Source organism: Mandrillus leucophaeus, unplaced genomic scaffold, assembly GCF_000951045.1.
Source record: "Mandrillus leucophaeus isolate KB7577 unplaced genomic scaffold, Mleu.le_1.0 Scaffold420, whole genome shotgun sequence".
NCBI lineage: Eukaryota > Metazoa > Chordata > Mammalia > Primates > Cercopithecidae > Mandrillus > Mandrillus leucophaeus.
In genome coordinates, this window is record NW_012104477.1 from 123,608 (window position 1) to 133,307 (window position 9,700).

Here is a 9,700-nt window from a genome sequence, read left to right on the forward strand (position 1 = left end):
GGTGTGGTGGCAGGTGCCTGTAGTCCCAGATACTCAGGAGGCTGAGGCAGGAGAATGGCATGAACCCGGGAGGTGGAACTTGCAATGAGCCAAGAGCTCGCCACTGCACTCCAGCCTGGGCAACAGAGCGAGACTCCATCTCAAAAAAAAAATAGAGAAGTCATCAGATGGTTCCAATGTCAAATATACAAATCTATATGCAGCAGTACACATTCTCTCTGTTAACTCCTGCCCCTCCTCCTTTTAGGGGTAATGCCTACACCTATGCTCTGGACTCCATTCCCCTCTGCTTACCACTTCTGTCTCCAGCTTCTCCCTTGGTCTTTGATCTTTACTATAAGCATCTTATCTGTATAAAAAACAAACAAACTTCTTGCCCTGATTTGCCTTATCTTCACAGCCAAATTCCTAAAAATAGCTATTACACTTGTCTTAATTTCCTCAGTCTACTCCAGTGGTTCTCAGCCAGAGGTATTATAGCATCTAAGCCTGCAGCTACTGGGAGCCGTCTTTGTTGCCCCATGGAAAAAGTTTGCATGAGTTGGAAGCCAATAGAGGAAAAAGATGAGCCAAGAGAATGGAGAGAAAAGACAGCTCTCATAATATAGTTTGAGTACCAGAATCAGGCCTCCTTGGCATTTCAGTTACATAAGTCAATAAATTTTCTTTTTGCATAAGCTAGTTTGAGTTGGCTTCACACTGTTTACATGCCAGGGCTCAAAACTGTGTCCAAAACTGTAAACGTGATCTTCAAACCTGGTTCTCTTTCAGGATTCCCTTCCTTAGGTCAAGGTATCTGTATTTTTTTGACCTGACCTGGGGTCAAGTTCTCTGTATTTTTTATTCACTACTATATCCTCAACATCTTGTACACTGCCTGGCATATAGTAGTGACTCAATAAATATTAAAGGAAAGAATGATAAATGAAGATTTAATTTAAGCCTACCTTAACCATGGTGGAAACCGGGTGCACTCTCCTAAGATTTTTCAAAATGGATCCTACCAGATCCATCACAGACAGTCCAATAGCCCAAGAGGTATACCCCTTCAGCTTGATAATCTCATAGGCACTACAGTTGTAGAAAGTAAGAAAATCAAATTCATAATAAGTCAACCCAGAGAAAACATAATATTCTTCAAGCATCCATTTTGAAGTAATCTACATGTCAATGCAATTGTATTAAAATTTTCTCATAGATTTCTTACAGAATTTATAAACAGGCAACAAAACTTTCTGTACTGGTCTCATAAAACTTCACTACATACTTTAATTTACTTTTTAATTGATTATCATTATTATTATTATTATAGACAGGGTCTTGCTTCCTTGCTCAGGCTGGAGGGCAGTGGTGTGTGATCATGGCTCACTGCAACCTCTGCCTCCTGGGCTCATGCGATCCTCCCTCCTCAGCTTCCCAAGTAGCTACTTGGGAGCACGGGCATGAGCCACCATGCCTGGCTAATTTTTGTGTTCTTTGTAGATACGGGGTTTTGCCATGTTGCCCAGGCTGGTCTTGAACTTCTGAGCTCAAGCAATCTGCCCGCCTCGGTTTCCCGGAGTGCTGGTATTACAGGCGTGAGCCACCGTGCCCAGCCTACTTACTTTAAGTAAAAATTAATTCACCCTTTTTTTTTTATCATAAAGGCAGAATAGTAGGACAAAAGCGCCACTCAAGATGAAACTAGCTTTTAATATTTTTTGTATTGTTGCTTAGATATGCAACATAGAAACTAATCACCTTGAAAGTTACCATATAAATCTCTTGAACTGTTTAAAATTGTTACTAGTGGCCAGGGTCAGTGGCTCACACCTGCAATCCCAGCACTATGGGAGGCCGAGGTGGGCGGATCATGAGGTCAGAAGTTTAAGACCAGCCTGGCCAATGCTGGCCAACACAGCGAAACCCCATCTCTACTAAAAATACAAAAATTAGCTGGGTGTGGTGGCATGTGCCTGTAGTCTCAGCTACTCGGGAAGCTGAGGCAGGAGAATCACTTGAACCTGGGGGGCAGAGGTTGCAGTGAGCCTAGACTATACCATTGCACTCCAGCCTGGGTGACAGAGTGAGACTCTGTACAAAAAAAAAAAATTGTTACTAGTTTGCCAATGTAAATTTATATAGTTGTAAGTTGTGTGTATATATCTTTCCTAAAAATATATCACTAAATCAATAATAAGTGAATATGGAAAATATTTATGATACATTTTCAAAGGAAAATACCACAATACTAAACATTATGCACTTTCTTATCTCTGGCTTGTAAAAAATATAAATTTTTACACAAACTTTAGAGTTGCATCAAGCCACCAAGTTATTAATAGTGTTTATTTTTACAAGACAGCCTTACAGGTGAGTCTTCTTTATGCCTATCTGAATTTTCTTATTTTCTACAATTAATATTTATTATATATTTGCATTGCTACAAATAGTGGCCTCAGGTTTGGATTGACAGTCAAATTCACTGGACAAAGAGGGTTTAATTTAGCACTAAGTTTACTTAACTTTTAGAAAGGCTACAGGACAAAAAGCACAGACTGCACAGCATATCGTTCATATGACGAAGTCTTACAACTACTCAGTTTTAAAGCCCCAGGAATGCACATAACACACTTGGTTGCCAAAGATAACGCTGATTTTATATATATATATACACACACACACACACAGAGACACACACAGATGGGGTATGGCCAACATAGCGAAACATTAGCTATGTTGTATAACATACAAAAATTAGCTGGGTGTGGTGGCACGTGCCTGTAGTCTCAGCTACTCGGGAAGCTGAGACTTATATATATATATATATACGTGTATATATATATACACACACACACACACACACATACACACACCTGAGCACAGGAGGTTGGGCCTGGACTGTTCCTACAATAGTGTCCTATGATTTGACTATCAGTCCAAAATCAGGGCCACTATCAGAGGCCATGCAATACTTTTGATGACAAAAGTACTTTTAGACCCTCAATTCTATATGGCCAAGACTCTGGAGATAAGTAAAAGGAAAGGGAAAGAGGATCTGCCTGGCACCTGACTGACAGCATACTGTCTATGAGTTGAAGTAAAGAAAGCTCTACAGTAGATAACTGGGGACAAATCTCACCAGTTGAATCTGGATAACAGATTTATCCTCTCAGGTATTAACAAAATGGATAGAGAAAGAGAAGAAAGTTGAGAATGGCTAAAAACATAATCCTTTAGTTGTTATTAACCATCTTGATGAAAATAAAACTGCTGTTGTAAAAGAAAGGTAAAGGGAGCAAACAGAAGAAATAGTTTCAAGGCTGGTACTTTAAGACAAAAACTGATACACATTGTAAACCAAATGCCCTCTTGGGAACCAGTAAGGACATCCTATTAAATCATGATGTAATTCCTCTGTAATTGGTTACTAGCAAATCAGAGGCTGTTGTGTAAAAAGAGCTGAGTAGTTTTTAGATAAATATTAGCAGCACCCTGAAGATTGTTTATAATTATAGATCCTCTGCGAAATGATCAAGAGGTAAATAATTTAATTTTAGATACTGCAGAGTTGAGGGGACCAATAGTGATAAGTGCTGATCTGAAACACATTGGAATATTTGGTATTCAAATCACACAGGATTTCAATGGGAAATGTGATCTTAATCCTTGTTCCCTTAAAGCAAGTGTCTCAAATTAAAAAGGAACTGCCCGAGCGCAGTGGCTCACACCTGTAATCCCAACACTTTGGGAGGCCGAGGTGGGCAGATTGGTTTAGCTCAGGAGTTTAAGACCAGCCTGGGCAACATGGTGAAACCCCACCACTACCAAAAATACAAAAAGTGGCCAGGCATGGTGGCATGCACCTATATTCCCAGCTACTCAGGAGGCTGAGGTGTGAAGATGGCTTGAGCCTGGAAGTCAGAGGTTGCAGTAAGCCAAGATCAAGCCACTACACTGTTGCCTGGATGACAGAGCCAGACCCTGTCTCAAAAAAAAAAAAAAAAAAAAAAAAAAGAAAGAAAGAAAGAGAAAAAGAAAGAACTACCACTCTCTGTGGTACAATTATTAGTCACTGGGTAGATAAAAGACCAACACTGTGACATCCCTACAGGAGGTAGATGGACTGCTCCATAACACTTGGAAACCACTATTGGTTAACACAGATTCCTTAGTGGGTGAGGCGTACGGATGTGCCTCCAGACCAGTTAGATCCCTGCATTTATTGGAGACTGGTCTCCTGGCCCCTATAGCTGAAAATATATGGGGATAAGGGACTTTTTTTTTGAGAAGGATAGGAAAAGATACCGTAATATTAATACATATTGTGTTTTCTAGGGATTAATTTAACCTCTCATTCAAAGCTTTTTGGTGAAACAAAGCATTTGTAGGTTCCCTTAAGAGAATTTAAGAAAATAAAACATACCAAAATGATTACCAAAGTAAAAGGTATTTTGGTAAACTGACCTAAAACTTTCGATTGATGTGATACTTATGGAAATAGTTTGGCCAAAAGAAGAAATACATTTGCTTTAGAAATATAAAAACAGGGCAAGCGTGGTGGCTTTGGAAGGCCAAGGTGGGTAGATCACCTGAGGTCAGGAGTTCGAGACCAGTTTGGCCAACATGGTGAAACCCGTCTCTATTAAAAATACAAAAACTAGCCAGGTGTGGTGGTGCGCTCCTGTAGTCCCAGCTACTCGGGAGGCTGAGGCACGAGAATTGCTTGAACCCAGGAGGCAGAGGTTGCAGTGAGCCAAAAGTGTACCACTGCACTCCAGCCTGGGCAACAGAGCAAGACTCTGTCTCAAAAAAAAAAAAAAAAAGAGCGAGCGATAAAACATGTGATTAAAAGTGTGTATCAATACCTTTAATAAGACACAAGTGATAGTAAATGACAGAGAGGGAGAAAAGACAGTCTAGTTGGTTAAGAATTACCAAAACATTGTGAGAGATTCTGTTTAACTACTGTATCTTATAGATTCTAGTGGTTGTAGATGTACTAACTTGTCTTTTTCTATTTATAAGATATTGAAGAAATGTTTGTCAAATGAACTCTGAAGAACATATGATACAAAGATAATAATCTGAGGTCACGGAAAGGTACCAAGGGTAAAGGGATATGAGCCCTTTCAAAAAAGCCAGAAGTAACTGGGAAGATAACCTTGAGTTTGAGTTCAGGCAACATAGTTTTCTTTTTTTTTTTTTTTTTTGAGACGGAGTCTCGCTCTGTCACCCAGGCTGGAGCGCAGTGGCCAGATCTCAGCTCACTGCAAGCTCCGCCTCCCGAGTTGACGCCATTCTCCTGCCTCAGCCTCCCGAGCAGCTGGGACTACAGGCGCCCGCCTCCTCGCCCGGCTAGTTTTTTGTATTTTTTAGTAGAGACGGGGTTTCACCGTGTAGGCCAGGATGGTCTCGATCTCCTGACCTCGTGATCCGCTCGTCTCGGCCTCCCAAATGCTGGGATTACAGGCTTGAGCCACCGCGCCCGGCCCAGGCAACATAGTTTTCTAGACATAAAAATTAGTTAAGAAAAATGTGGACTATTAACTATAAAAGAACTAGGTTGTCAGCACTGGATTTTATGAAACCATTGATTTGTGCGTTGTATCAGGACTAGCAGGGCTGGGATCAAGTATGCAGACCCTGAGGGCTATGTGACAAGAAGTGCACATAAGAACTGTTGAGAATTTCCTTCTTTTGCAGTTAAAAACAAACAAACAAACAAACAAAAAACATTGAGAACCAAAGGCAGCCACTTTCCTGTCTTGGGGAAGTCTGCCCCCATGTCAGCTTCCTCCTTTATAATTGAGTGTGCCCCATGCAGTGACAGGGCCTAGAAGCTACACCTAAGCATTGCAATACTGTTGTTTTGTTTTGTTTTGTTTTTAGACGGAGTCTCCCTCTGTCACCCAGGCTGGAGTGCAGCGGTGTGATCTCAGCCCACAGCAACCTCCACCTCCCGGGTTCAAGTGATGCCTCAGCCTCCCGAATAGCTGGGATTACAGGTGCCTGCCACCAAGCCCAGCTAAAATTTGTATTTTCAATAGAGACAGGTTTTCACCATGTTGCGCCAGGCTGGTCTCAAACTTCTGAACTTATGAAGTGATCTACACACCTCAGCCTCCCAAAGTGCTGGGATTACAGGCATGAGCCAACACACCCGGCCACATTGAAATACCTTCTAAAGAAGATACTGATATGCTATACTGTGTTTTCTTCCTGGTATCCTTTCACCATGCTAGATAAACTTAATGCTAGGTGAAAACCTATTATGTCCTGTGAGTTGGACAGTCTGAATTTCAGACAACAATTAGTGGCTATATACTTTTAATATTGTTGTTGTTTGGGTTTTTGTTTTTGTTTTATTTAAGAGACAAGGTCTCACTCTGTTGCCCAGGTTGAAATGCAGTGGACTATCATTGTTCATTGCAACCTGGCATTCCTGGGCTCAAGTAATCCTCCCATCTCAACCTCCCAGGTAGCTAAGACTACAGGTATGCAACACCACACCTAGTTAATTTTTTAATTTTTTTAATTTTAATTTTAATTTTTTTTTAGAGAGATAGGATCTTTCTCTGCTGTCCAGGCTAGCGTGCAGTGGTATGATCATACCTCTGCTAGTTTGAATTGAGCCTAAAACTCCTGAGCTCAAGTGATCTTCCTGCCTCAGGTACCCCAGTAGCTGGGACTACAGGCATACTACCATGCCTGGCTAATTTTTAAAAATTTTTTGTGGAGACATGATCTCACTCTGTTGCCCCAGCTGATCTGAAACTCCTGGCCTCAAACAATCCTCCTACCTCAGCCTCCCAAAGTGTTGGGATTACAGATGTCAGCCACTGCACCCAGCCTTAACTGCTTTTTTAACTGTGGTAAAATTTATCATCTTAACAATTTTTTAAGTATACAGTTTAGTGGCATTAAGTACATTAACACTGCTGTGCAGTCATTACCACTATCCTCTCTCAAATGTTTTCATCTTCCCAAACTGAAGCTCTGTACTCATACACATTGCCATGTTACTTTTTATAACCAAAAATAAAATAATATAAACTTTTAAAACTAAAAGGCATTTAAGAGAATAAAAACTCACCCATGATCACTTTTTTGTTATATTATGTGACTTTTTAGTCTCTGCCCTAATTCTTACATATTTTTGTTTTATTATTATTTTATTTTACTTGTTTGTTTGTTTGTTTTCTTTGAGACAGAATCTTGCTCTGTCACCAGCCTGGAGTGCAGTTGTGAGATCTCAGCTCACTGTAACCACTGCCTTCCGGGTTCAAGCGATTCTCCTGCCTCAGTCTCCTAAGTAGCTGGGATTACAGGTGCGCACCACCAGAGCCGGCTAATTTTTTTTTTTTTTTTTTTTTTGCATTTTAGTAGGGGCAGAGTTTCAACATATTGGCCAGGATGGTCTTGATCTCCTGACCTCATGATCGGCCCACCTCGGTCTCCCAAAATGCTGGGATTACAGGCATGAGCCACTACACCCAGCCTATTATTTTGTTTTATTTATTTATTTTTTTTTTTCTGAGACAGAGTCTTGCTTTGTTGCCCAGGCTGGAGTGCAGTGGCACAATCTTGGCTCACTGCAACCTCCGCCTCCTGGGTTCAAGCAATTCTCATGGCTCAGCCTCCCAAGTAGCTGGGATTACAGGCACACACCACCACACCTGGCTAATTTTTGTTATTTATTTATTTTTTTAGTAGAGACGGGTTTCACCATGTTGGCCAGGCTGGTCTCGAACTCCTGACCTCAGGTGATCTGCCCACGTTGGCCTCCCAAAGTATTGGGATTATAGGCGTGAGTCACCACGCCCAGTCTCTTACACATTTTTGTAGGGTTTTTATCATAAGTATACATATAGTAGACTTGTGGTTTTTGTTAAGTTCAATATTCCAAGCTGTGAACATCCAAAAGTGATTTTTAACTTTTTTTTTGAGATGGAGTTTCACTCTTGTCACCCACGCTGGAGCGCAATGGCGCTGTCTTGGCTCACTGCAACCTCTGCCTCCTGGGTTCCAGCAATTCTCCTGCCTCAGCCTCCCAAGTACCTGGGATTACAGGCACCCATCAACACATCCAGCTAATTTTTGTATTTTTAGATACAGGGTTTTACCATGTTGGTCAGGCTGGTCTCGAACTCCTGACCTCAGGTGATCCACCCGCCTTGGCCTCCCAAAGTGCTGGAATTACAGGTGTGAGCCACCCCCCACCCAGCCAATTTTTAAGTTCTATAACTTCTATTAATATGTAACTTGACTCTTGACTAAAGCATGAATAATCATCCTGCGTGCTGTTAAGGCTAATACATATGGAGTCAGATGCTTCACTTATAAGAAAACCATATTGATTTCTGACCATCTGCATTAGCTTAATGTTTCATCTAGTCAAATGATGAACATTTAATAAGTTCTTGGCATGGTTCTAGCATTTTACATAAAATAGTACTAACTTATTTACTCTCTATAGTAGCCCTGTAAAGTAGGTTCTATAATTATCCCCATTTTGAAGATGAGTAAACAACTTCTGATATTTTAAGTAATTTCCCAATATCATATCACTAATAAATGATGAAGGTTTCAAACCTGGACAACCTGGCTCCAAAGTCCATTGTCATAATCACTATGCTTTTATTACTCTCAAATATATGAGTTGTGAAATAATAAGTACTTTTTCTTTTTGACAAATGCCTCCAAAAAGAAAGCTATGTATAAGTCTGAATTTAGTGATTTTCAGAAGACTGGAGTTATTTATCTCACAAAAGGCAAAGATCAACTATTTGATTTTTGTCTGTGATACGTATTCTTAAGACTGATTATTAAGGCATTAAGAAACTTAATAGGAACTATTACCTTTGAATAACTTGTTTATGGATATTTTCCCAGTGTTCCTTATCTGAATCTGTTCCTAATTTAGGGTCCAGAGTCTTCAGAGCAACACCAGCAACATTCACCCCACTCCATAAGGGCACTAAAAAATACAGATGTTAAAATAAACTCTTCTTCCCAATATTGCATCAGGAGTTTGAATTCCATGTTATCTTTTTAAGTTAGGTTTGCCACTTGACATGGTTCAGATGTTTGTCCCCTCCAAATGTCATGTTGAAATATAACCCCTAGCATTGGAGGTGGGAAGTGTCTGATCATGGGCGCTGATCCCTCATGAATAGCTTAGCATCATCCCCCGTTGATGAGTGAGTTTTCACTCTGAGTTCATGTGAGATCTGGTTGTTTAAAAGCGTATGGCACCTCCTCTCTCTCTCTTGTTTCCGCCCTCACCATATAACACATCTACTCCTCCTTTGCTTTCTGCCATGATTGCAAGCTTCCTGAGGCCCTCATCAAGAGCATATCTTGGAGCCATGCCTGTACAACCTGCAGAAGCACAAGCTAAATTAAACCTCTTTTCTTTACAAATTACTCAGCCTCAGGTATTTCTTTTTTTTTGTCTTTTTCATCCAGGCTGCAGCGTAGTGGTTTGATCTTGGCTCACTGCAACCTCCACCTCCCAGATTCAAGGGATTCTTCTGTTTCAGCCTCCCAAGCAGGTGGGATTACAGGTGTGTGTCACCACACCCAGTGTTTTTTTGTATTTTTAGTAGAGATGGGTTTTGCTATGTTGGCCAGGCTGGTCTTAACCTCCTGGCCTCAAGTGATCCACATGCCTTGGCCTCCAAAAGTGCTGGGATTACAGGCATGAGCCACGACTCCT

General features: G+C 40.9%; 1 protein-coding gene across 3 annotated transcripts in view; it reads right to left on the minus strand.

Moving 5' to 3' along the window:
- The window catches only part of LDHC (lactate dehydrogenase C), a 55,810-nt gene that overhangs the window by 10,009 nt on the left and 36,101 nt on the right, over positions 1–9,700 (minus strand). For 2 of the 3 annotated variants that reach the window (XM_011992915.1, XM_011992916.1), the window contains exons 6-7: positions 8,842–8,959; positions 948–1,071 (exon numbers count right to left, since the gene is read on the minus strand). In XM_011992915.1, coding sequence (XP_011848305.1) covers positions 948–1,071; positions 8,842–8,959 — 242 coding nt within the window. The remainder of the gene's footprint in view (positions 1–947; positions 1,072–8,841; positions 8,960–9,700) is intronic. The other variant, XM_011992917.1, reaches the window with a different exon arrangement.